The sequence below is a fragment of the Carettochelys insculpta genome, chromosome 2 (assembly GCF_033958435.1).
Source record: "Carettochelys insculpta isolate YL-2023 chromosome 2, ASM3395843v1, whole genome shotgun sequence".
Taxonomy (NCBI): domain Eukaryota; kingdom Metazoa; phylum Chordata; order Testudines; family Carettochelyidae; genus Carettochelys; species Carettochelys insculpta.
The window spans coordinates 162,894,515-162,921,079 of record NC_134138.1 but is presented as its reverse complement, the minus strand read 5'-3'; the positions used below and the strand labels follow the sequence as shown (position 1 = coordinate 162,921,079).

Genomic DNA, 26,565 nt, shown 5'->3' with positions numbered 1-26,565 from the left:
CTTCCCTGCTCCGCATGTGTCAAACCTATGCAATGACTCAATTTCATATCTGACTCAGTACTTAGCCTAGAGCAGTGTTTCTCAACTGTTTTCTAAAATAAAGTTTTCAAAAACAAACAAAAAATTAGCAGTACCCCCAGACTTCTCTTGTGTATCCCTGCAGGTATGCATGCCACCAGTTGAGAAACGCGGTCCTAAGGTAATATAAGGCCTTGAAACTAGCACCATCCAATCTGTACCCTTTTCAGGAGTCAGATTTGTTTAGCATACCACCAAATTACACCTCACTTAAAAACTACTTACTTACAAAAACACGCAAAAATATCACACAAGACTACTGCTGAAAACTTGCTGAATTTCTCCCATCTTATTATCAAATAAATGAACTGGAATAGAAATAGCATACTTACATTTCAGCATTAGGCATATGAACCAGCAGAAACAAGTCATTGTCTGAAGGCACTTTTAGATTGTACTAACTTTACTATTGCTTTTATACAGCCTATTGTAAAACTAGGCAAATATCTACATGAGTTGATGGACCCCCCTGGAAGACCCACTGTACTCCAAGGGTACACGTACCCTGATAAACACTGGACTAGAGGACCTGATAGTGTCAATGACGAAAAGAAAAAGAAAAACCCTTCTACTACCTCTTGCTGCCTAAGGAGTCTCATCATCCCCCAAGAACTGATCAGAGCAATCTAAGTTTTTGTCACCTCCAGACTGAATTTCTGGGACTTCCTGTATTTGGGGCTTAACGTAGGCAGCAATGTGGAGACTACAGATCACATGAAATATGGCGCCTGCCTCTGAGTTATATTTCACTTTGATTGCTCATTAAACTTTTAAGACTGGGTCAGGACTCATCAACTTCTCCCTTTACAGTTCACCAAGACAGCTTTGCTGTTCGAGGACAACACATCCCACAAAACTCAGGACAAATCATGTGGGAACTGGAAACAAATATAAAGCATTTAATTATGGAACAAGCTTCCAGAAGTCAGCTGACTAATGCAGAGTCTGATCACCTTTAGAGGATGTTATTAGGCCAAAGTCATTTCTCTGACATGTCCACTATGGCCAAATTAATATGAAGAGAGGACAAACAAAAAATACATGAATACCCAAGCACAGATGTTTCTAGCTAAAAAGGGAGAAGAGGACACTCAGTAGGCACTCCAGTGCCCTTACACAGATCAAATGACCTGAGCTGCAGTAAGATACTGGGCTAACACATACAGGCCGTGTCTACACTATCCCAAAACTTCGAAATGGCCACGCAAATGGCCATTTCAAAGTTTACTAATGAAGTGCTGAAATACATATTCAGCGTTTCATTAGCACGCGGGCGGCCACGGCACTTCAAAATTGACGCGGCTTGCCGCCGCGCAGCTCGTCGCCGCGCGGCTCGTCCTGACGGGGCTCCTTTTCAAAAGGACCCCGCCTACTTTGAAGTCCCCTTATTCCCATCTGCTCATAGGAATAAGGAGACTTCGAAGTTGGCGGTGTCCTTTCGAAAAGGAACCCTGTCGGGGCGAGCCGCACCAATTTCCAAGTGCCGCGGCTGCCCGCATGCTAATGAAGCACTGAATATGTATTTCAGTACTTCATCAGTAAACTTCGAAATGGCCATTTGCATGGGCTAGTGTAGACACGGCCATAATTATATTATGGATGAATGCATTGTCTTAAAGAAGTCAACAGGAGTTTTTCCACTGACTTCAATAGGACTAAGATTTCATCCTCATTGAGAATTATCACAATCTTCCATATATTTTTAGCTGTCAAGAGGCTCAATTTTTGAATGCTTGGTGTAAGCAGGGGATTCTGAAACTAGCATTGGTCTTTTCTCCTTAGGAAGTTGCTGTTACAACTTAATGGATAATTCTCTGTTGTTATAAGAATATAAAAATGGTCATACTGGGTCTATCTATTCTGTTTTTGTGTCTAGTATTCTGTGGTCTGACAGTGCCCATTATCGGATGCCCCAGCTGGAATGACAGAACAGGCAATCATTGAATGACCCCCTCTTGTCCACATCCAGCTTCTGATAATCAGAGGCAAGAGGCACCCAGAGGATGGAAGTGGCCTCCCAAGCCATCTTGGCTAACAGCCATTGATGGCCTTATCCACCATGAATGTTGCTAGTTCTTTCCTGAACCCTACTGTAATGTAGGCCTGCACAAAATCCTCTGCAGTGAGCACCACGGGCAGACTGAGCTGGGTCCCCACTCTTTAAATACTCCTCTGAAACCCCCCACCCCACTCATGCATCTGACAAAGTGGGTCTTTGCCCACCAAAGCTTATACTCCTAAATATGTTTGTCTATAAGGCACCACAGGACTACTTGTTCTCAAAGATACAGACTGTCATGGCTACCCCTCTGATACTTGAGCAGTGTGTGTCATTCTTCCTTTTGACTGTTTTAAACCTGCTGCCTATTAATTTCATTGGGTGACTCATGGTTCTTGTGTTATGTGAAGGAGTAAATAACATTTCCTTATTTATCTTCTACACACCAGCCATAGTTTTCCAGACCTCCATCAAATCCCCTCGTCTCTTCTCCAAGCTGAAACCCCTATCTTTTTAATCCTTCCCCATATGGAAGCTGTTCCATATCCCTAATCATTTTTGTTACCCTTCTCTCTACCATTCCCCATTTTAAAAATCCTTTTTTCCTCATGTTTAGTGACCAGATATGCAAATAGAATACAAGATGTGGAAAGATCATTAATTTCTATAACGACATTCTATTTCCTGTCTTATTATCTATCCATTTCCTAATCAATCCTATGTTGGAATGGTTCCACTTCAGATTGAGTAGACATTTTCAGAGAATTATCCACAATGACTCCAAGATCTCCATCCTGAGTCTTAACAACTAACTTAAGACTCCATCATTTTGTCTGTATAGTTGGAATTATGTTTTCAAATGTGCATTACTTCACATTTATCAACAGTGAAATTCGTCTGTCATTTTGTTAGTAAGTCACCTACTTTTGTGAGACCCTTTACAAATCTTTGCAGTCAGCTTTAAACTTAGCTATATTGAATAGTTTTGTGTCACCTGCATATTTTGCCATCTCACTGTTTATCCCTTTTTCCAGATTTTTTTATGAATCTGTTGAACAGCAACGGTCTCAATCTAGATACCTTGGGGACACCTCTATTTACCACTATTCTTTCTGAAACCTGATGGTTTATTACTATAATGTGTTTTCTGTCCTTTAACGAATTAATGATCATGTGTCCATGAAGATGTCAATGTAAGTAGGGATTTTATTGGTAGTCAGGAAGAAAAAGGTTCAGTGTGGTGACTTCATATTTTTAAACTTAAATAAAAAGACTAAGGCCTGGTTTAAAATTAAAAATTATGGTGGTCAAGCTATATGGCTAAAGCCAGTGAAAAGTTTTGTGCTCTGAGCACTGTAGTTAGGTCATCCCCATCCCCAGGGATGACACACAGAATTGACAGATGAATTCAGCAGCACACCCGTAGCTGTATTGGGGAAGTACTGTATATGTGCCCCACAGCTGGCCTTTTAATCACCATAATCCTCATTAGTATCAAGCACAAACGTTTGTCAAAAGATGACAACCACACTTAAAGTCAATATAATCACAGCTTAAGTGAATTAAGTGAAACCAAAATTTAAAATCCTACAACCTTTCTCCAATAATCTTGTTCCACTAATTTGGCTTTTAAAATAAAAGTAGTATCTTTGTACTAGATGATTCCAAAAAAAAAAAATCACATTTCACTTTTCAAATCTGCTGAGAAATCAACACCAGGCAATTTACTGCTTGTTTGTTTTCAGCCACAATAGTAGGGATGGGCCATATTTGGCCTCTCAAGCTGCCAGATCCAGCCCACAGTGCACCTGAGGCATGGAGTAGCCAGCTGCTGTGTTAGGTGGCTTCCCACTCTGCATAGCACCCTACTTCTCTACTCCTGATGTCAGGAGGGTAGGGGAGGCTTCACGTGCTGTACCCGCCCCTTTTCAAAATATCTCATCTCTCACTGGCCAGTTCATGACTTCCAGCCAACAGAACCTCAGAGATTTTGCTGAGGGGCAGGAGCAGCCCACGAAGCCTTCTCCTCCCCTCTGGCTTAGAGTAGAGAGCAACAGGGAACAGGCAACACTTCCGAGTGATCTGGAGCTGTACAGGCACAGCACATGTCTCAGGGCCCTGCAGAACTGCTGGCCAGAAACCCAGGGAAGTCTTCTGGCCAGAGCCTGCCCCTGGCACCCCAGCCCGTCTCTGCCCTGAGTCCCCTGCTCACCCCCCACGCTCCACATAACCCTAACCCTCTGCCCCTCCTGCATCCATAACCCCTCCCAGACCCTGCACCTCAATCCCCTGCCCCAGGTAACAACACTGCCTGTCCTAGACCACAGCCCAAACATCTGCATTCCAACCTTCTGCACCAGGTCACAACCCCCTCCTGTCCACCCCCACATTATAGCAAAGTGCAATGCATCATTCAATGTATTCTCACCTACAGGGCACAGGAACAGAACTTTGTGTCAAACTGAAAGCATTTTCTAAGGATCTTTCTAAAGTTTAGTTATTGTAAAATTTAAAATGATAATTATTCTAGCCTTCTGTTAGAATCTGAAAGCCTGGATTGCCCTGTTGTGACAGGGTATACAAACACCACACTAGCATGGAAGAGGTTAAGAAGTTGCTTAGGCTCAACGACACCTGCAAATCATGGTAGGACTGGAGGCGTTAAGAGGAGGAAACTGCACGCAGATAATGGCAAACCTGGAAAGGGAACAAACTGTTGTGCTTCCCCAATACAGAAGAAAGGATGGACAGGCTAAGGAGTGCCTGCCCTAAGAGAACAAGGGTGAAGAACCCCTGAGTTGAAGGGGAAGAAAACTGAAGCTTCACTGGAGTCCACTGAACTCTGAAGTGAACACTGATTCCCCCCTTGGAGTGAGCTTTTTAAAAGGCTTTTATCTCCTTTTGCTGCCCAGGGATATTTGCTCATTTCCCCAGAGTCACAGAAAGGGGATGACACGGTCAATAAGCCCCATCAAGAAGGTGACTACCAACTGGCTAAAAAGATGCAATGAAGCATCTGCTGTGGTGAAAGTGGAGTAATTGGACTTATGTATGTACTCCACACAGAGCCTAATGTGGGTGTACTACCATGGAACGATTTGTAACACCAGCCTTAAAAGAGGGGGGGAAAATGTCACACACAATCATTATCTGTTTTAGTTTAACGATGAAGTGGAAAGTCTTTGGTAGTTCACTTTGTGATGTATATTTTAAACCATTATCCTCAACACCTCTGAATAATCTATAGATAAGCAGCTCACTGAAAGCCCCTCTGGAGAAAATGAACTTAATCAGAACAGAAGGCCAGTATCAGCAGAGAACAGCATCTGATAATCAGAGACCCCTGTAAACTGAGAGCTTGGGCAACCACCTAGGAGAGATTCAGTTGCTGCCCAACTGATTAGCAGAGTGCCCACAGCTAGCAGCATGTATTTCTATTGGTGGTGAACATCCACACATGCCTTGGTGCACATAAAATTTATTCTGCCCATGGATGGAAAAAATTAGAGGGAATGGTGCTGATAACAGAAACACATAAAACTGTGTATGGTCACTGAGCTCCAACGATACAATGAACAAGTGACAACACTACACGATAACCGTCTAAAACTTAAACCTATTACCTGCTAGAAAAATGAGTTGAGCTTTAAAAATTAGCAAGTTCTCAAACAAGCAAACAAAACACAAAAGGAAGAAACACTTTTTAAAAAGTTGCTGGAAGCTTTTGATTTTGTCAGTTTCTTACTATTTTTATCTGTTCTCCCCTTACTCCCATATTTCCTTCCCCTCACTTTCACCTTGAGGTGCTCCTCAAACTAATTTTTATAATGCAAAAGCAACAAGCGAGCCATGTGCTTACCAAGGCCCAGACAGTTTTCCACTTACTGGCTTTTCTGCTTTTGGAGAGCATATGTTGTACATATATGTGCAGCACCTGGCACCTTTTGAAAGCTATCAAAACTATATAAATACAAAGGGCCCTGTATAACAACACAAAAGCCAACCCCAAAAGTTTGCTTGAATCCTGGAAAAAGTGGATATGAACAATAAAAGACTTTTTTCCTATAGGAAGGGTTTGTAGCATATTTTAGTAGGTGAGACCAAAACAAAAGCAATATGCAAAAATGTTACCATCTTATCTAAAATATCTAATGCCATGGTGTCCAATAAGTTGGCTACTTGCCACACGTGGTGAATGGGACACCGTGGTGTGGCAAATAAGCCAACCAGCAAATGTGGCTCAGAGACGCACACGTGGTGACCTCCACATGCTCCGTCTGCTCCGCGCATGCACCCCACCACTCAGCAGGACAAGCGTATGACAGCAGCAGTGGCTCCTGCAAGTCACCAGCATATTCAGTTGCGGGGGAGGGAAGGGTTGGGACTACCTGGCTCTGGAAGAGGGGAAGGGCATTTATTTAGAGCGGGGACACTATGGCAAATATGCAAGGACGACAACCACAAGCGTGGGGATCCTTGAATTGGTACTGGACTCCTTCAGTGATCTGATGTTTGACTAAGTTTCTTTTCATGGTGAAGTGTATATTATATTGTACATAACAATAATTATATAGCATATATTATAGTTTACTAAGTATAATAAACATAGTGTATATGATTATAATGTGCACCTGTTAAGGGGGCATGATGGTGAATGACTGGGCTCAGACAAGTAACTGTAGTGATCTTTTCAACAAAGGATAAAACTTGATTTAAAAAGAGGGCATTTATCCAGATAGTATCAAACACTAACTCTGTTCTTCCCCGCCTCCACCCAAACAAACCTAGTTACTTTTTACTCTCATACATAAAAAGTTGCAGCTGCTCTATTTACAAAGAGGTTTGCAGCTAAAATATAGGGGTATTTGATCACATGAGTTGCACATTTAGTGAAGCATCAACACACAAAAATAAGTCTATTTGCATGAAATCTGCATACATATAAACTGCACTAATAAACAACAAAAAAAACTCTCCAATATTTTTCAACCTGTGTTTTCCAATTTCCACTGAGTTTTTGCAACAAGAAAAAAGAAAGACACTATGGTGTGCTACGTATTAACTAAAAAAAAAAAAAACTCAGGGAAGTCACAATTCTTCTCATAGCACTGGAACTTAGTTATATTGCAGTTATATACCAAGACAAATTGATCAAAGTATATAATAGTGTATATTATTTATGTAAAAGGAATACAGATGACAATTGTTGTACATGCCATAATTTTGTATATGCCTTAGTCTTTAAACTTTCAGATGTAACATTAAATCAGAAGAGCATTCTCGTCTGGTTAGGCTCCAAAAGTAGATGCTTGAGTAGCATAAAATATTGAAAAAAAAGTCATGCTGGCATACTGCCAGGAATAGAGAACACCAAATAATTTGTAAATTTGTGCATCGATTCATGCTCATTTATACCCCACAACATAATAATCCATTAAGCAGTTTATTAACCTTAAAGCTGTCTATTTGTATGTCCCACTCAATTGTCATATCTTTTTTCCCTTGCCATTTAGCTCCCTTTCTATGGGTTTATTCTTTTGCCTTAACCCCTTTTGTTTCAATCACTTCTTTTTTCTAATCAGGTTCCTTTTAAATATAAATGTAAAATAAAGCAGTTAAATAAGTCAGAACCCTTGGTTCAGATCCTATTAATCTTACTCTCCCAACTGCCAGGCATGTAAAAGAATTACTTAGGCAATTAAACAAACAGAATGTGGCCCATTCTGAAAGCAGACTGGAAATGAGCTAACAAATAAGTTGCGCTATCTAGAAGATAACTAAAAACCTATTAGTGTCATAAGAAAGATCATTTCAACTTCATATAAAGTGAAGTGTGCAAGCCTATACACAAGGAGGTACTTCAATCATGTGCAAAGGAGCTATTAATTGGAAAATGGTGCAGTACTATACAGACAGGCACTTCAAAAACAGAACTGACAATATGAGATCCCTCAATTGTTTTTCAACAGAGGCTCCAAAGAATTTACAAACATACTCGTGCACTCAATATCTTTTTAAAAGTGGGTTGTGAATATGAAGACTCCAAATATGTTCATCAGAAACAGAAAGTGAAACACTGTCACATTGAATGAACTACTGGAACTATACTTTCCACTTGTTCCACTAGAAAATCTGCTGTTTTATCACAGCTAATAAGAGTAAGATTCTAATAAGTATGATTAAAAAAAAACCTGACAATGAGGCACTGAAGGGAAGCTCTCAACACAAAGCCTTTTTCCCCCCAGAGTTCTCTTTCCTACTATCACTAATACAGATTATATGGTTCTTTGCAATGAAGAGACTGCAGCTCCCCATTAGATGAGTTTGTTTTTTACTCAGATAAGGGAAATGTTTCATTCTCTTCTCCTCCCCCACGCCCCCAAAAAGTGCTCGCACAGAAGCTTCTGAGAGCAAATAGGGCTCTCTAGGGCTCTCTCTGACGGTTGTGAAGCGGGTACAGGAGCCAATGAGCGACACCCCTCCCGGGGCTGGCAAAAGCCCGGCTACCCGCCCAGGGTGCACTCCCCGCCCAAGACTCTGTCCCGCCCCGTAGCCGGCGTGACCGCCTCGTTCCGGGTTCGCAGCCTATCAGGCTGAGCCACAACAGAGAAGTCCGCCAACCGGGCAGCTGCTCCCCATCCGCCGCTAACCTCCCCCGTCTCCTCGCAGCACATGCGGCGACGCTGCCAGCTAGAGCAGGTGCCTGCAATGCAACCCTCTCGCTGACGCCCTCAACCCCACGAGCAAGGAGAGGAGAGCCCGTGTCACACACGGCTCAAGGCGGGTTCGGGGCAGGAGCTTCCATGGGGAGAAGGGAGGGTGGCAGGGGACGAGGGCAGCACTACAGCTCGCCCCAGGGAAGAAGGGAGCCAGCCAGGGTGGGTATCCGCCCCAACACACTGAGCCAGCATGAGCCACGAGTGCCCCCACCCATGACACACCCCTCCCCCGCATCAGCCCAAACGGGGACTAGCTTCCTGAGGCTATAAGAGCAATGGGGAGAGACCCCTCAGATTCACTAGGGATAACCTAATCACACGTTAAATTGGACACCCACACGCCTTAGTCCGCACCCACCCGCTCTCTTGGTTCCCATGCCCCGGTTCCCACCCTCTTGATCCCCCACCCTCCAGCTCCTCCGCCCTACACTTCACCCCTGTCTCAGCGCCCGGCCTTCCCAGCCCATCCCGGGGTAGCGCTGTCTGACCGGGAGCCGGGACCCCCTACGGCAGCAGTGGCTGCTGCGCCAGGCTGGTGAGAGCGGGGCAGCGCCGGGCTCCCAAGCAGCGGCTGGGCCGGTCACTCACCACGATCAGGAGGACACAGCTGGGGTCAGGCGGGGGCCGGAAGATGGCGGGTCTCATGGTAGATCAGTCACACGAGGGGCGGGAGTGATCCGGCTCCCACTCTCGGTGGTGGCGGCGGCGGCAGCAGTTCCTGACTTCCCCCGTCTCCAGGAAACACCCCGGACCAGTTCCACTGAAGGCCCCGCTGCGCCCGCCCCAGACACACACTTCCGGGTTCGAGCGGGGCACGCCGGGACTTGCAGTCCTGCGCGCGAAACCCTATTTCCCGTCATGCATCGCTCGGCGGCGGCGGCGGTCCCGCTGCCAAAATTTGCCTACGGGGAAAGGTGGGAATGTAGCTCCACGCTGGCTCACCGCGCGCGCATGCGCACAGCCGAGAGACTGTGGCGACTCCCACACTGCCCTGGGGCTACCCAAACAAGAGTCCGCCCCTCCCCTCCCTACGGAGCCGGCGGGAGGGGCCCCGCAGTGGCGGCTCAGGTGAGTAGCGGGGCGGTCGCTGGGAGAGCTGGTGTGGGCGGTGCTAGCGGCTGTCCCGGGCGGCTCTGGGGGTGGGAGCTCCCGCCCCCACTCAGTGGCGCGGGCTGATGCCCCAAAGCTTCCCAGCCGCCAGGGAGGTCTTGTGCGTGAAACATCCCGTGCAAAACTCCTGGCGCGCCACCTGGGCCCTGGCCGCCTCCCCTTTCCCCCGTCTCCCATCTCCTGCCCACCCCGTGCCACCTGGGTTGTACGTGCGTGCGAGTGCCCGGCTAGGCAGTGCTCAGGCCCCTCCGGCCGGCCGGTCTGTCTGTGTGTCTGTCCCCGCTGTACTTTTTGAGATCCGCTAAGGAGTTCCTAGTTACAGCTTAGCGCAGCTTTTTACTGAGTTTAATGTCTGTCTCCATAGCAATTGTGCACATGTAAGTTTTTTTTTTTAAACGGATGTACACACGTTGCTAATGCCAGCATCAATCAACTGGATTTTCATTCGTTTAGGCTCGTAACCAAGGAATTAATTCTTGTGTCAAGGGGTACATAAGATGTTTACTTACCACAAGCATTTGTTGGGTGACTAATATTGTAATAGTGAGGTACCACGGTACGTTTAGGTATCAATACACTGGAGAGAGCGCAGAGAACAGCAGCAGAATGGTTGCATAAAATTGAATGGGACATTTTAAAAAAGTTTGAGCAGCCTTAATTCTAAGTGTGTTTGTGTGTGTTTGTTTTTTTTATATTAGACATAGAATCATAAAGAAGAAAAACAGCTCATAAGCCTATTTTTACAAATTGTTTGCAGAGCAACTTTAGTTAAGCATGTTGTGGTGCTCATTATCTTGAATGAATCATGTGTTTGGAGTTGCTCAATCTGCAATGTGTCCCTGACTCTACCACTGATTGTACTTTTGACTTAGAGAAAGTCACTTCACCCAAATTTTACAGACATGGGTGTTCAAATTTAGAGCCTGATGCCCTGGTACAAATCCTGTTTGGCTTAAATTTAATTTGTGTGCTGAACTTTAAGTACTCAGTCTGACACATTGAACTCTAACCGTTATCTGTTTCTCTGGATGTAAAATCTACTTAATTATATTTTATATTACTTAGTTCTTGTGATTGTTTATTTTCTCTGAAATATGCAGCTATATGCAAAGTCCCTATCAATCAAAATTTGGCACAGTGCCTTTTTTTGTCTTAAAACTTAACAAATTGATATCTTGCCCACACAGAAAAGTGATCTAATTTTAACTTTGTGCATGTGAGCAAGAATCATCATAATTTAGTATGAAATCTCACATAACTCAGGTCCTATTAAAGTCTAAGTAATTATCCATAGTTTTGTTGTCATCGTTCATTTTAATGTTGCCACTATCCCATGATCACAAAACTTACAAGACAAATTACTGTTTGTGACTATGGGATTCAAGTCTTAAGGACACTTAAAAAAGAGAAGTATATTCATTAACAAAAGCATTCAGTGTAATAACTTATTTTGTACAGAGATGTAAGTTATATTATTAAATGATTGGAAACCCCTATATTTAATTTCTATTAAAATAGTTCCAAAATGGCTTATTTCAAAGAAGGAGCCTGTGGCTTTCCTGTGAGCCAATTGCAAAGCTGGTGGCATCAATAGAGGCTTGATGCCCACCTCACACTTCTTTTTGGAGTGGGAAGTGATCCCATTTGAATGCATCTTGGAAATTTACTTAAGGTCAGCCAACTCTGACTGGGGGTGCAGTGGGTGAATTCATGTTGGGTTCCCTTTCCATAATAGTTTTCATTTGCTATACACAGTTTGCGGGTGGGAAGTATTGTGGGGTTCTTCAGGGAGGTGGTTAGTTTTCCCAGGTTATTGTGTTATGACTCAAGCTGGTTCAGTTTTCTTTTAAAAGAAACTACTAATTGTTGAACCGGAACTGTGTTTCTGCCAACTATACCTGGTAAAATGGGTTATGCTTTGCAGGGCTTGTCTGAGGTCTTGGATCATTGTGCTTCATAAGCACATCTTGACTAAACTGTTGATTTGTAAAAATACAGCTGCCACAATTCAAAAGTAGGTAGCCAGAAGCCAACACCTAACCCACAGTATATTGGGCAGTGCCATTTGCCTCAGTTTCCTATTGTTGTCTTTTTTTTCTCTATTGCAGCCTCATCGCATTGATTGAATTTGGTCAGTGAATACCCAGAGTTTGGAGGTGTGATTGCATGGATTCAGCTGCCTGCCCTGAAAAGGAGGGGTGGGAGTCAAACAGTGCCTCTACTCCTGCCACCATCTCTGTAACTTGCTTGCTGCTGCTATCTTTGCTGCCTCCACTCATTCTTCCTTGCTCTTACTGCTACTGCTGGTCACTCACTGCCACTTCTGCAATTGCATGGTGTCAAGCCTGATCACTACTCTGATGCTTCTGAGCGTAGAAGGTGGGGACCTGCAAAAACTTGAAAGATCAAGATTTCCTGATCTCAGGAGAAAACTGCCACCACTGAAGTGTTAAAAAACCCTTTTTGAACCTAGGAAGACGCACTTGGGATGTGTCCCTGTAGAGTAACCCCAAGCTCCTAATGGCTCCCTTACAAGAGCTTGAAAACCAACTGCAATTTCTTAATAGCTGACCTTTCTGTCACAGGCATGTGCACCAGGACATCCTGCCTTCTAGGACACAGGTATCAAATCATACTCTTAAAAGGTGATTTTTATTGACAAAACAAAGACCTACTTGGTAGATTTGTTTGTTTGGTAGGTGTCGCTTAGCAATTAAAGGGGGGAAAATAGATTAAAGCACAGAGAATTGTTTCCCTGGGATTGAGTTTACAGTGTACTGAGGGGGAGAAGGAAGGTGGGGTGTACATCAATCAGCCTGAAAAGTCCCGCGTACCAAAGCAAAAAGAAAGAAACAAAACTGATCACAGCTGACCAAAAGCATCTTTTTACTCGCTTATCTGTTGTTCCAAGGATCCTCAGGAGGTATTAATATTACTGAAAACTTCCATATCTGGTTCCAGATTTAATCCATCTCTGCACCTCTCCTCTGGCCACAAAAAGGATTGCCCCAGCAGATAATTGCTTCAATTAAAATCACTCTCCTCTATTGGCTCACCTGGTGCCTTGAATACAGTTCTTGGAGACTTTTAGGGACCCACTTTCTCTGGGTGTATCCTTTTACATGCAGTTCAGTTAACTGGATACTGGGATGCCTAGAAAAAGGGGTAGTAGCCTCATCTATCACATGATTTCAGGTTCCACCAATTAGCTTGTGTCTTAGTAATTTTACGAGATGGTGGGGAAAGTCTGGGCTGCTGCCTCTTCACTGTTACTCACTACCCCTGTACCAGGCTTGTGGCATAGCTCCCAGACTTGATTTTCCATAATTTTGACTTTAGTAATCAGGGCTCGTCCTTTTTTTCTGGTGGTACGTGCTGATACACCTCCACATCAATGCTCAGTGGCCCAGCTGGCTCCCAGATGGAGTTCCCTTGGCTGTGGCTGCCAGCAGGACTCTGTGGGGTCCCCCCCCTGCACCTCAGCTGGGGTTCCCATGGCTGGGACTGCTGAGGGGGCTCTGTGTCTGGCTGGGGGGGAGTACCAGCACTTTTTTAAGAGGAAGAAGCATTGCTGGCTATCACTGAACAGAACCAAAGACTCTCAGTTGAGTCCAGTCAGCTTTGTCTTTCAACACAAGATAAAAGGGAATCAAGTGGTCTCTATAACTATTAGGCAGAATCCACACTGTTGAGAAGAAGCAGCTCTACTCAACAATCTTCTTTCATTTTCCGTCAGATCTGCCCTCCTTACTGGTGGTTTAGCAAGTGAGATTCAGTTTAGGGTGATCCTATCAGACAACAGAAAGTTCTCCGATACCTATCAGACACAGTAGTCAAGTACAATTCTGCTGCTCTTGACTCACACACTAAGGATGATAACATTTCATGATCCTGGTATTTAATGATACAGTTTAGATATTAGCATCTAAATAGTCAGGTACATTGGTCATAAAAGGTTGTACTAATTTCTTGGCCATCACTCAACAGTAACTAGGATGTCTTCATTTAACCTTCCTGTTTTTCAGTCTGTTGTTTGCTGACCAGCCTGATTCTGGAGCTGCAGATCTTATCGCAGAAGAGGCAGGTTTGATAGCTAATGGAGGGGCATAGGCAGCTTTTGCTGCTCTGTTTTCCTTCTCCATCTCTCCTAATCCGCACTGCGGTAGGACCTCTCAAATTCTGCCATCCCCTCACAGATTATCACTTTTGACTAGAGGCAGTCCTGGGCAAGGTTCTCCAAGTGTCAGCGCCAATGCTGCACTTTTTCATGTGTGCCTTCAGCATGTTCTTAAATCGCTTCCTCTATCATTTCAATTCAGAAGACAGAATCTTTTGGGAGTTGCTGATTAGGCATCCAGACCAGGTGATAGGTCCAGTGGAGTCATTGGTGAATGGTAAAGGCATTGTGTTAATAGTAGCTTGTGGAAAGCAAATATAGCAATGAGTGTAGATTATTCCTCTAATTGAGAACTTAGGATAGATTGTCCATTAATTGAAATATTGCTCTGATGGATCACTTTTACTTTCCAGGCTTTGCTTTTCAGTAGCACATCAGGTCATTTCTTCTGATATTGCCAACATCCATGGAAGGGTTCTATATGGAAGCCACTCGACCACCTTATGGTGTATGATTCCAAGAGTTGTCACATCAGCGGCGCGTAATCCTGCTTCTGCATTCCTACAACTCTTGCTTGTTAAGATCCCTTGTGATCTGATCGGTGTGTGTGTTTGAACTTCAGAGCTGCTGACTCAAGGTATCAGCATCAGCCTTGAGTTATATTTCTCCACCTTTTGAGTTCAAGTGTTGAGGATGGCTGGGGTCCTGTTGTCTACGTGAAATGTGACATCTACCATGGTCATCATCCACTCTTTATCAGTGGTGATAATGCTGGGTTGCAAATGACTGTTCCTGGGATAGTGGCAGGCATGGCAATGTTGCCCCTGGTTGAGGTGGTTTTGATGAGATGATCTTGGATGGCATTGTTGCACATCCGCTAGGTGCTGGAAGGGGGCTTGCAGCTACACGAGATTGGGGTAGTGATTCATTGGCATAGTCGTACTTGATGCATTGCCTGTCCCAGTTGCTATATTGGACGGCTGTGCTCAGTGGAATGCAGTTGAGCCATCACCATAGCTGAATCTCCAGTCTGCAAATCTGGTGAAACTGCCCTGGGGGAGGAGGTGATTGCTGGTATCCCACTTGCATATCACCTCAAAGGCCTTGCTATGATCTAGCTTCTGCCTCCAGGTTTTCCATATACTTCCAACATGTGGCATCCTTCAGGGTCCTTCAGCCTAGTTCTAGCTCTAAAGTTGTGAGCTTGTGGTGGCTTTTTCCTTTGTATTCTTGACCTATGGCACCAGGACTTCCAGCTCGTGATGTTCCTAGCATCACGTCCAATGAATTATAACCCAACACCAACCAAAACTGATCTCTTTGGAAAAACAGGTCTGTCTGCACAAGGCCTGGAATATAGGTATGTTCATGCAAATGCCTGCTCCTAAAGCCTTCCCAGTCCTCAATTAATTACTAGATGTTGGGGACCCCTCACTCCATATTCAACATTTTTATCACTTCCTCTGCACAATTATCAGCATAAATTGCCTGTTCAACTCACATTTGCCAGTTCTTTGGGTTTATTTTTAAATGTATTTTGTGTTTTGCTCACCTGGTGACTCAAAAGTCCTGTCTATACTAGAGGATTGTATTAAAAAAACAAAAAAAAAACAACAAAACTTGCCAGTATGACCACTGGGTGAGCTAAACTATTTTTAGCCTCAGTAGGACCAATACTGCAGGCAAGACTTGCATATCTGCCTCCTTTCTCATTGATATGTTTGTAAAATCTTCTGAAAATCAGTTTTAAAAAATGACAGCAGTTAAGGCCTTGTTACTCGAGACTCTAAACACCAATTCCCATTCCCTTAAAGGCTGGGACACAAGATGTCGGTAGTGTCTTTGGAATTTAGGACAGATGCTATGCACAGACTCAGTGCTTGTGAAGAGGGGTATCAGTGAAATGCAGACAATCAAAGCTGTATTTACGCACACCTATCATCTTGTAAGTTGTCCAAAAGGGTGGAATAAATGGGAAATTGTCAGGTTTTGGAAAGTAAATGTGAGAAGTGTTTGGGGAGATCAAGGAAAACAGTTCTGTGTGTATTGCAGGGAATGGGGCAAGCATGCATCTGTTCTGACTTCAGTAACTTTCTTTGCCTTTGTTACTTTCATCACCTACTTAGTGGCCTTTGGAAAGAGCTTCTGACTTTCTTTTCTGTCCTGCCTTTCCATTTCTCTCCATGCAAAGAACTGTAGCACTTCCCCAAAAAGGTCTTCCTTGCTTCGTCTTGGCCACTTTCTTATCTCTGCTGGTGTATTGGGGGTTCCCTTACAGGCCACATCGGAAGCACGATGATCAATACACAGAAGCATGATCGTTAGTTCATGTACGGCATTGAAACATTAAAGTACACCACTTGTGACAAGCACACATCTCAGCAAACATCCGAAGCATAGCCACGTCAGCCTGGTGGGGAGTGGTAGAAGAGTGTTCCAGTTGGGAACAAGATCCATGATGGTGATTAAGAGTCATGATGTAGGTGGCTAGGGATAGTGCTGTAAATTCTCCCACCCTTTTCCATGTCCAAGGATCACTGAAGCACATACTGCACTCCTGAAATAAGTGTGCTTCTCTTCCATGCTTGTGTTTTCATGCCTGTTGCCTGTGACTTGCTTGCTCATTAGTCCAGCACAAGTGATATGAGTGGTGCAGGAAAGCTTCCTAAAATATGTCTCTTACAGTTGTATACTATAGCCCATCCCTGTGGTATATAAGAACCAACCCATTTATTAGGTTAGCATAGCAAGGTTCCTCCTGGATTTTTTTTTCCCCTTCCCCAGTGAAAGGAAAATCTAATTGTGTAGGCCTATTATTTTTGTGGCTTTTGGGGGCGTTGTTGGAAAAGATATACTGGAGCTCTTTTTCACTGGAGCAAGAAGAGAAACTGGCCAGGGAAAATATATCAAAGGGCAGATAGTTCTCAACTAACTCCATAGAAGGAAATTAGTCACCCTCTGAATAGCGCCATGGAATAATTCAGGAGTAAATGAGATCAACTTTTTAAAAAGGAGGAAAAAAAGATATTTTTTTTCAGAAGTTCTACTGTACATCTTCCTTAGAGGCACATGATGCATTTGCATAATTTCTAAAGGCTAGCGTAATCTCTTCTCTCTCTCCACTACTTAGGTGTGTTCATTTACTTTTCCCTAGACTGGGTTTATAATGTCAAGTCTCAGTTTCTTAGGGAAAAACTCAACAGCAATAGCTGTAGGCCAGCTTAATTTTTATAACATTTGCCTCCCCAAAAGTTAGTGTGTAATATGCAATAAGTCGGGAGTGTAGCTGAGGCAGAAAGTCATATGGGTGGAGAGTCAAGGGTTAAGCAACTGATCTTAGAATTAACTGGGGAGCAGTTACTACATAAAGGAATACCACTTCTGGTCATGGATCAGTAGCCAAGTTGCTACACAGGAAAGGGCCTCCTCTGTGAACTGTTTAAAAAACGGTTCATTTCATTTCATTGCAGAAGGGAATGTAAAGACTGCTTCAGCATTGTCAACCCTATGCATTCAAAAAAAAAAGAATTAAGCAGAGCACAAACTGCCATAACATTTGTAATCAAATTGCAAGGATTGGTAATGCTGTGTGTTTTCCCCCTCTTCTCCCCCCTCCCCCCACACACAACAGAAAGGGACTTAAACTGTGTTCCCTTCTTGGAGGAAGTTTACAGATTCTATTTTGCTTGCCCTTTTGAAGTAGGAGATTTATTCAGACTATTTGAAGGCTTTTGGTTTCTCTTTAAAGTTTCTAGGAGCTGTGGCTGTATAAAACTGTTGAAAAATTAGCTGCATGCTGGAGCTTTCTCTAGGGAATGCAATAGACAGTCGTAGGAGGACAGGGGAATATGAGTGACCAAGTCCAGATTACTGCCTTGGCATATAGATTTGGAACACTAGTGCAGGAGATAGTGATCATATCCATTAGACCAAATATTTATTAATAAAGTATGAAATACATAGCTGTAATTTAGAGTATACACACTAGAATTTTTAATCTTGTCATGTGAATTGAAAACACAATTTTAAGAATAAATTCTTGGGAGAGCTTGAGAATCTCTTGTATAATAACAATTGACTAATATGCAGATGTATGGGGTTATTTTCTATTCTAATTAATCAATATCCTGAATCCTGCTACCCTTATGTAGTATGGATGTAGTGTGCTATAAAATTATTGCATGGATCTGGAAATCTTGGTTAAATTTTCAGTTCTGTTGTTGATTCTCTGACATTTGGCAAGTAACAACACTTTCTATACTTGAGATTCCTGACCTGAAAAATGGGGATAGTATTACCTTTGCAGAATACTGAAATCCTTTGGTAAATTGAACTACATTACTAAATCTCAAGAGATCATTTTAACTTGGACTAATATACTTTTGTTTACTATCTGTACCAAATGTTAAGTATTGGAAAAGTTTGGTTAGTGCCAGGCTGCTGTTAGTGAATCAAACAGATAAAATAAAATTTTTGAATACATTCTGTTAAGCTGTAGGTGAACATATATTGAATGTTGTTTGCAGAGTTCAAGATTCTCAATTGCTGTTAGTCTCCTTGCCTGGAAAGCAATTTCAAATCTCTGATACATGGTTTGTCTATCTGAGCCTAAATTAGATGTCTTAGTTAATGTATAAAGTAAGCAGAACACTCTTGTTTTTACATCCAACACAATCTAATCACTTTAACATATTGGCATTCGTATTACATGATTACAATTGCATTACGCTGATTTGTGTTTTTTAAAAAAAGAAAAATTGACTAGAAATATTATTGGTGCAGATCTAGCCTGTGACCATACCTGGGAAGAGTATGAATGTTTCAGAGAACTGGCTATTCAATGGTTCCTCATTAGCATCTCAAGTTCATGCTGCTGCTATTAATGGAGATAAGGGTACCCTCCAAAAGCTAATAGCAGGTAAGTGTTCTTTTTTAGGTACATGTCTCAGCTATCTAAAATTGGAAGCTTTTTGTGATATTTAACCTCCAATATTATTCTTGTTCTGATCTTAAGTGAAACTATGCTCCTAAATTAGGACAGCACACTTTTGCTATTTCTCTGATGCAATTATATTTTTGTAATGTTTATATTATTGGGTGGTGTTAATGTTGTTTATTATTATTACAATTAAATAATTGAGATGACCAGGAAGATGGATTTGTTTTGGGGAACTTTTTAATATTTTCACCATATTCCTGTTTGAGGTTATATTCATTGACGGTGACTGCTTGAATCTCCTGAACATGTGGAGAAGCAATGTTTTATTACTATACAGAAAAACAAAAATCCTGTTTTTTACTTAAGTTATTGGTAGTATAGGTGGCTTACAAACACAGGTGAAGACAGCAGTGCAATAGTCTGGCCTCACTAAGTTCAATGGGCCTAATATTTCTGACTTCCACTCTGACAAAGGGTCTAGAATTTGCAACTTGTCACTTTTTACATCACTTTTTGGAAGTGGATTCATTTAAATTTAGAAATGTAATTGTTGTTGTGGGCTAAGAGCTCAATTCTCAAAGGCTCGGAATAATTTCAATTCCTGTGAGACCTGGAAGTTCCGTTAATTCAACACCTCCTGAGGATAAACCTCTCTGGTCTTAGTGAAGATGAGTACCTTTGACATACCAAAGAATTTAATTTGTATTTGTTATCAAATGTGCAGTACATATTTAAATGTAGTAGAAGCATTGTTAGACTAGATGTTTAGTTGAAGATGTAAAAAAATAAATGATTTCTTATTGGAAAATATAAAACTTACTGGCTAAATACATCTCTCTTCTCATTTTACAAATTGTACCAGTCTTCTAAATTCACTTTGTTGCCTTCACCCAACACTGATGTTCGAAGTTTATCGCATCCATAAAAAGGCAGGAGGACAGGGCAGTTTCAGTATTGTAACCGGGGCAAATGTGTTAATGTACAAAGCTCTTAAATTACCTGAAAACACTCTCTACGTTGGGAAATCAGTAATAAATCAGGTTAAGAAGTTGTATTTAATAGCTTGATTTTATTGCCTATGTTGTTCTCTCCCAGATCCAAGGCTACATCTAGACTGCAGGCTTCTGTCGACAAAATTTCTGTCCAACAGAAGTCTTGTCAACAGACTGTGCATCTGGACTGCAGATGTGTCGGCAGAGATATGCCATCGGGAGTGTTCTGTTGGCATTCTGTATACCTCATTGCACAAGGAAGAAGGGATTCCTCAACAGGGTAGGTTTTTCTGACATTTGTGTGTCGGAAAAGCCTCTCCTGATAGAACTGTCTGCAAAAGACATGCAAATACAATCTAGACATAGCCAAGTAGGCAAATCACACCTTTTAAACTAACTGTAATGAGAACAAAGGTATTAAACTAGCTCTGTGTGGATCCTTTTTACAGGCTATATTCAGATAACTGAAAAGTGTATGTAGAAAGAGTTTAACTTCCTAACAGACAAAGTTTAAGGAATCTACCAATGTCTGCTGATTTGAAGTGAAGATCTTCGATGGAGCTCTGTAAACTGGGTGTGTTTGGTTTTTGTTTTTTTTTTTTGTTTTGAATTGGGAGGGAAAAAGAGCTCCAAGTTCAGTATTTTTTTTTTTTTTTTTTCCTTCCATACATTTGGTCCTAGTCAGAACAATAGGTTCACTACTGTTCAAAAATACTTTCATTCACCAAATTCTCTGCAAGTAAACTGGAAAAGGTTCCTGTGGGTTAGCCGAAACAAGACTGAACTTGTTCAATCACTGAGCAGTTATTAAAAGTTGGCAGCAAGGAGTTATGCACCAGTATTAGTGAAGCTGTGCTCTTCTCAGTATCACAAAGCAACATTAAAACTGTTCATTTTGAAGAAACATCATACAAGTATTTGCTATATATTGCAAACTCGTCAGAAACAGCACAAAATATTGATCGGGGCAGTCAACAAAGAAATAGTAGCTCTTTCTAGGACTGTTGTAGGACCCAAATAATGTTGCTCTGAATTCCTGGGAGGGAAGACTAAAGGTCCTTTTTAGTTTTTGAAGTTGCTGCAATATTTGGCAAAGTGAAGGTAAAAGTTTTCCTACTTTTCCATGCTTTAACAGGATATGACATGCACTCTACTTTTGCTGGATGCGGGGAGGGGGGAACCACCACTGCCTGACAAAACTGGAATGTCTGGCTTGGCATCACAACAATATTTCTTAGCTTTTCATCAGTAACTCCTGAACCCATTGAAGGAAATTGGGCAACCTGTAGTATGCTATTATGACCACGCCAGTGCTCTTGGTAGCATTAGTGAGGCAAGACAGTACTTGCCTTAATTTTCCAAGACTGTTCAGGATCTTTTGAGAACATTCCACTGACCCAGCCAGTTTTTCACCAACTTCTCATAAGAACAGTATGGCAGAATGGGTAAAAGACATTTTCTTAGAGATTTTTTCACCCTCTGCATCTTTCTGTTTGGTCCTCCTGTTCTAATGAGTGCGTATGACAACCTTTGGTACAAAGAGTCAGGATGAGCTACTTTTCTGGGGGAACAGCAGTTCCTCAGATCAGCAAATGTTTAATACCTTCCCTGCCTATTTTATTGTGAGAAATTGTAACTAAAAGTATCCAAAGAAAAGTTGGTATCTCTTTCATACTGTATGATTGGTTGACCTCTTTTTTTCATGTTGCCAAATGTTACATGATCATAAACCAAATTGTAAATTGTTTGGAGTGTGGTAACCTCTCATTTCTGTCTTGTATAGCACATTGTGTAGGTGTTTAAGTATCTATGTAAAGAAAGACCTAGTTGTAAAGTGAATATCCCCGGTACCAAAATGAAAATTGCCACAGGAACTAATACTTGTGGTTTTTGTTTTGTTTTTTTTTTTGTATTTAACATTATATTACTTTATACAGCTCTAAATCACTAATTCTCAGACTGTGGCCTGTAGGAAGGGGAATCTGTTATTCATAGGGGGCCGCCTATCCTGCATAGAGATTCTTTGTCTTTGTTTCTGGGTGACAAACCTTAGTTCCAAACATGTTTTTAAGAGTCCTTTTGCTTTTGTGGGTTTTTCTTTTTCTCCTATCATGGTGACTCTCATTCAGATAGCAAAGTTCTTGTCAGGATGTCCTAGGCCATATCTGCACCACCAGATTAAGAAGACTGAAGATAAGTTGGCACAGCTGTCACATTTTATTTCCTCCCTTGTGTGTGTATGCACGCTTGAATCCTAATGTTGATGGCACATGTCCTCACCAGGAGCACTTGTTTTTGATGTAGATTTTAATACACCCTGGGAGAAGACCAGGATCCCTCATGCCCTTATTCTGCCAAGAGCAAATGTGGGCTACTCCCCATCCCTTCTGCCCGCTGGTGTTCTTCCCCACAGAAGCAGTACTGAGTGGCTGAAGCAGGGCAAGCCCGTGTGTACTGACCCTGCACTTTGGCAGGAGACCCCGAACTGGCCAGGGCCACAGGAAGATGGGTTCTGCTTGTCTACTGGATAATTCACCATTGACTGTGGGCTGGGGTCTGCAACTGAAATAATGAAAAGAGCCTTTTTTTTTTTTTTTTTCCAAATTTGATTAGGAGATCCATGTGTCAAGAGCTGCAGTGAATGAGACAGTCTTTAATAACATTGAACTGTGCATTTTATCACCCCTATTTTAAGAACAGCACGTGCATGTTTGTACCAGTTAGAAAGCTGTTACCCCCACCTCCAGGGTTTACCCAACTGAACACCCAGATCCACCCCTCGAGCTCCAAGCTTTACCCCCATCCTGTAATCCTGCCCCCATCCCCAGGTGATTAATTGGGAATCTTAGAAACATCTTTAAAATGAAAGCTAACTCTTGTGATTTCAGAGAGAACTTGAAACTGTGGATCTTGGCCTCAAACTAGAGGATATATAAAAATAACAAAGCATTCTTTAACAGAAAGAAATGATTCATGATTTTAAAGTTAACTTTTTGTGGGATGGGGGATAATTCCTATATTTTGAATGTTTGGTATTGGTAGTCCCAGGAGGATGCAAAGTGAGTGACTGAATATGTATGATGGGCTAGTTGTGCTCTTCTAACAGGCAGCAGCACAAATGATTAAGGGGGAGAAAGAAATCCCCCTGCATGTCCCTGTGAACTTTCAGTGGGTTGTGGCTCTGGGCACAGAAGGAGTTATGAAAGAGAATACTATAAATAGTATAGTATTTCTTTGGAGTTTATTTTTATATTAAAGATAATTTATTTTGCTCCCAAATGTTTTGTTTCTAATGTTGCAGATTTTTATGCTGGTGATACAAAACTATGTCTGAGAGGTTGTCAGGTGGGAGCTCCATTTAGACAGCTTAGTAAAGGATATGTGGGGCATTTGATACCCAGGAAGGTGGGGGTTGATTTCTGTTTTTGATACGCAGGAAGCAGTTAAAACTTTGGCACTGTGGGGGTGCATCTTCATTCCCTCGTACTGTGGGTGGAAAGGAACTGATCTGAATTTTTTAGAAGGGCTTGGACTCCCAGTTTCCCATCTCAACAACACTTGGCAGCAATCAGCTGACTCGCTGACCCTGAAACAATATTTGCATCCAAAGGAGATGGTTAAGCATGTTAGCTGATTCTCATTACTCTTCATTTTTATCATAAATAATGCTGACGTTAAAATAGTTTCATTAACTTTCTGTGTGGTTAAAAAAACAAAATCTCTTAACAGTCCTTCATAATTAGAGTACTTTTTAAAACTATTTATTTAAACATCTGGTATTGAGGCCATTATGTCTGACTAGTTTTTTTTTTCCTTCAGATTCTGAGCTTTCTTAAATGCATAATGACATTTTATTTTTAATAAAGTTTTTTAGTGATGCAGACTTTAGTAATTATCTTTTGTATAATTGTAGGAAACCCTGAACTGAAAGATGAGGAAGACCAATTTGGAAGGACTCCACTCATGTACTGTGTCTTGGCTGACAGGTTAGATTGTGCTGAGGTCTTGTTGAAGGCAGGAGCAGGTATTAATAAAGCTGATCATAGCCAGAGAACTGCTCTTCATCTTGCTGCACAAAAGGTAATTTAAAATGGTTTAATGCCTAATGTGTAAATGTTGCCACTGGCATTGTTTAAGAAACTGTTAAATAACTAAAAGTATACCCAGTATTTTCAAAGGAGTCTACTCTTCCCTAGGACATCATCCCATAAATTTTTTTTTTTTTTTTGTTTTTTGGAAAATGTTTTGAAGGGTGTGTCTATGCTTACTGGGAGATCTCCCCATTCAACGCTGATCTTTTGGTGTTCAATTTCATGTGGCTGGTAAAGATGTGCTAAATTGATCTCTCTCTGGGGTCTGCAGCCGACCCTCTGTACCCCTGCTCTTGCAAGGAGTAAGGGAGGTCAATGGAAAAATGAGGCCAGACCTTACAGTTGGGTTTGCTGTAGCTAGAATTTCCTATCTTCAGTCAACTGTAAGGTCTTGTGTAGATCAAGCCTAAGAACTTGGCCTGTGCAACAGTTAATCTCTTTTCTCTCTTGGCTGTGATTTAAACATATAGGTCACTTAATTTTCTCCTCTGCCCCTAGTCTAGTGGCCCTTTGCTCTACTAACTTTCCTTCTAGGGAAAGCAGTTCTTGTCCATTTCAGCGTAGCCAGTTCAGCAAAGTTCTGACAGCATAGGCTCAATCCTGCATTCATTGGCATATGTGAGAGTATTGCCATTGGCTTGAATGGATGCAGGACAGTGTCTTAACGAATTCTCAGTACCAGTGGCAACTTTGAGAATTGCTTTCAAGATGAAGTATATCAAGGGAGAATTAAATAGTGTATTATAAAATTCATTATATATCTGTTCCTTCAATTGTATGTGTTCATGATATATCCATCAGAGATGGCAACAATAAATAGAATTTAGTCATGCAAGGAATATGCATGTATGTATGCAGTATATATGAAGAGCATTTAGATTGGGAGGAGTGCCTAAAGTTAAGGAGGGAACAAAGCAGATGGGTGAAAGGAAGGTGAGATGAAGCTGGTCAGCCAACATATAAATAGCAAGTAGGCTTGGAAAGGAGTTGTAACTTGTTCTGTAAGTAACTGATGGAAAGGTAAAGGGTGTGGAGAGGGGCAACAGAGCCAGTTAGGAGAGAACAGTGCTATTTTAAAGGAGTTACCATGAGGACAAATCATGGCAATTGCATATTAGCACTAATTTTTTTCTTTAACTTTTTAATACATGGTCATGGTTGTGAATTCAATTGTTCATCGGTTCAGTTCACTCATGTTAGCTAAGCCATGTTAACTTGATATTGCTTACTAACAGAAGTAACTGTGGTGTTCTATATCCTAACAAAGAAGCAGTCAAGTAGCACTTTAAAGACTAACAAAATAATTCATTAGGTAATGAGCTTTCGTGGGGTAGACCCACTTCTTCAGATGTGGAGATAGTGCTGTACTGAAATGTACTTGGTATTGCCTGTAATAATTAAACCGTGCAATGTATGACTGTTTTCACCTATTCGTAATTTTCCAAAGTTTTGTGGATTCATATATACAGACACACAGACCTCTTGTTTTAGATGGAGCTATAATAAAATTGAATGAAGTTTGATAACTTTATTTCAAAATCATGAAATAATTCACAATTCAATGTGCCATATTTCTGTTTAAGGTTCGAGCAGACCCCAATGCTCACTCTGATGCCCAGTGAAGTTATTTTCACTCAGTGGATGTAAGGGTGTAGTAGTGGATCCCAAAGCGTAATTAGGATATAACTGTTCAGTTGTTACTTAAGAAATGTCCCATGTCTAAACACCTTGGGTGCATCTACACTTGCATTCCTCTTTTGAAAGAGCTAGGCAAATGAAGTGTAAATTTGCATATCTGGCACCTCATTTGCATATTCTGATTTCAAAATGAGCTGCTTTCAAAAGAAGAAAGCCAGTGGAGACGCTGCTCTTTTGAAAGTAAACCCCATCTTCGAAAGAATCCGTCTTCCCTAATGGGAATCCTAATGGGAAGAAGGATTCTTTCGAAGATGGGGTTTACTTTCAAAAGAGCAGCGTCTCCACTGGCTTTCTTCTTTTGAAAGAAGCTCATTTTGAAATCAGAATATGCAAATGAGGTGCCAGCTGTGCAAATTTATACATTGTTTGCATTTTTGATTTACCTCATTTGCATACCACTTGCAAAAGAGGAATGCAAGTGTAGACGCACCCCCCAAAGATATCCTGAAATATTTTCATATGTTGAATTACTTTTAGTAATTGTGATCACCTCTCTACTTAGCCAGAGTTCTACCCATAGTTGGTTTCTTTTCTAGAAGACTAGTTGACCCACTGCTCCCAACACACACATTCTATGCACAAAGCTCTTGTTTTCTGAATAGATGTATACTCCCTACGCAACAAAAATGTTAACCTAGGAACCAGGCCCTGCAACAAACTCTCCTGCAAACTCTGTCCACATGTCTATCCTAGACTAGTGACCCCATTAAAGGACCTAACCATATTAGCGATTGCAGGTGTGAGCTGCAACCTATGAAAGCTTATGCCCTAATAAATTTGTTAGTTTTTTAAGGTGCCACAGAACTCCTTGTTTTGCTGAGA

At 41.8% G+C, this 26,565-nt stretch overlaps 2 protein-coding genes across 9 annotated transcripts in view; one reads left to right on the top strand and one right to left on the bottom strand.

The window, feature by feature from the left end:
* ERP44 (endoplasmic reticulum protein 44) overlaps positions 1–9,574 on the bottom strand; it is a 109,739-nt gene extending 100,165 nt beyond the window's left edge. The window contains exon 1 of the mRNA XM_074987960.1: positions 9,385–9,574. Coding sequence (XP_074844061.1) covers positions 9,385–9,441 — 57 coding nt within the window. The 5' untranslated portion in view covers positions 9,442–9,574. The remainder of the gene's footprint in view (positions 1–9,384) is intronic.
* Positions 9,575–9,749: 175 nt separating this feature from the next.
* The window catches only part of INVS (inversin), a 178,154-nt gene continuing 161,338 nt past the window's right edge, over positions 9,750–26,565 (top strand). For 5 of the 8 annotated variants that reach the window (XR_012644533.1, XM_074987959.1, XM_074987953.1 and 2 more), the window contains exons 1-3: positions 12,057–12,528; positions 18,806–18,941; positions 23,868–24,034. Coding sequence is in view for 7 of the 8 variants with exons in the window: in XM_074987959.1 (XP_074844060.1) it covers positions 18,836–18,941; positions 23,868–24,034 (273 nt within the window). In the remaining variant the exon portion in view is untranslated. The other 3 variants (XM_074987954.1, XM_074987955.1, XM_074987956.1) reach the window with 3 other exon arrangements.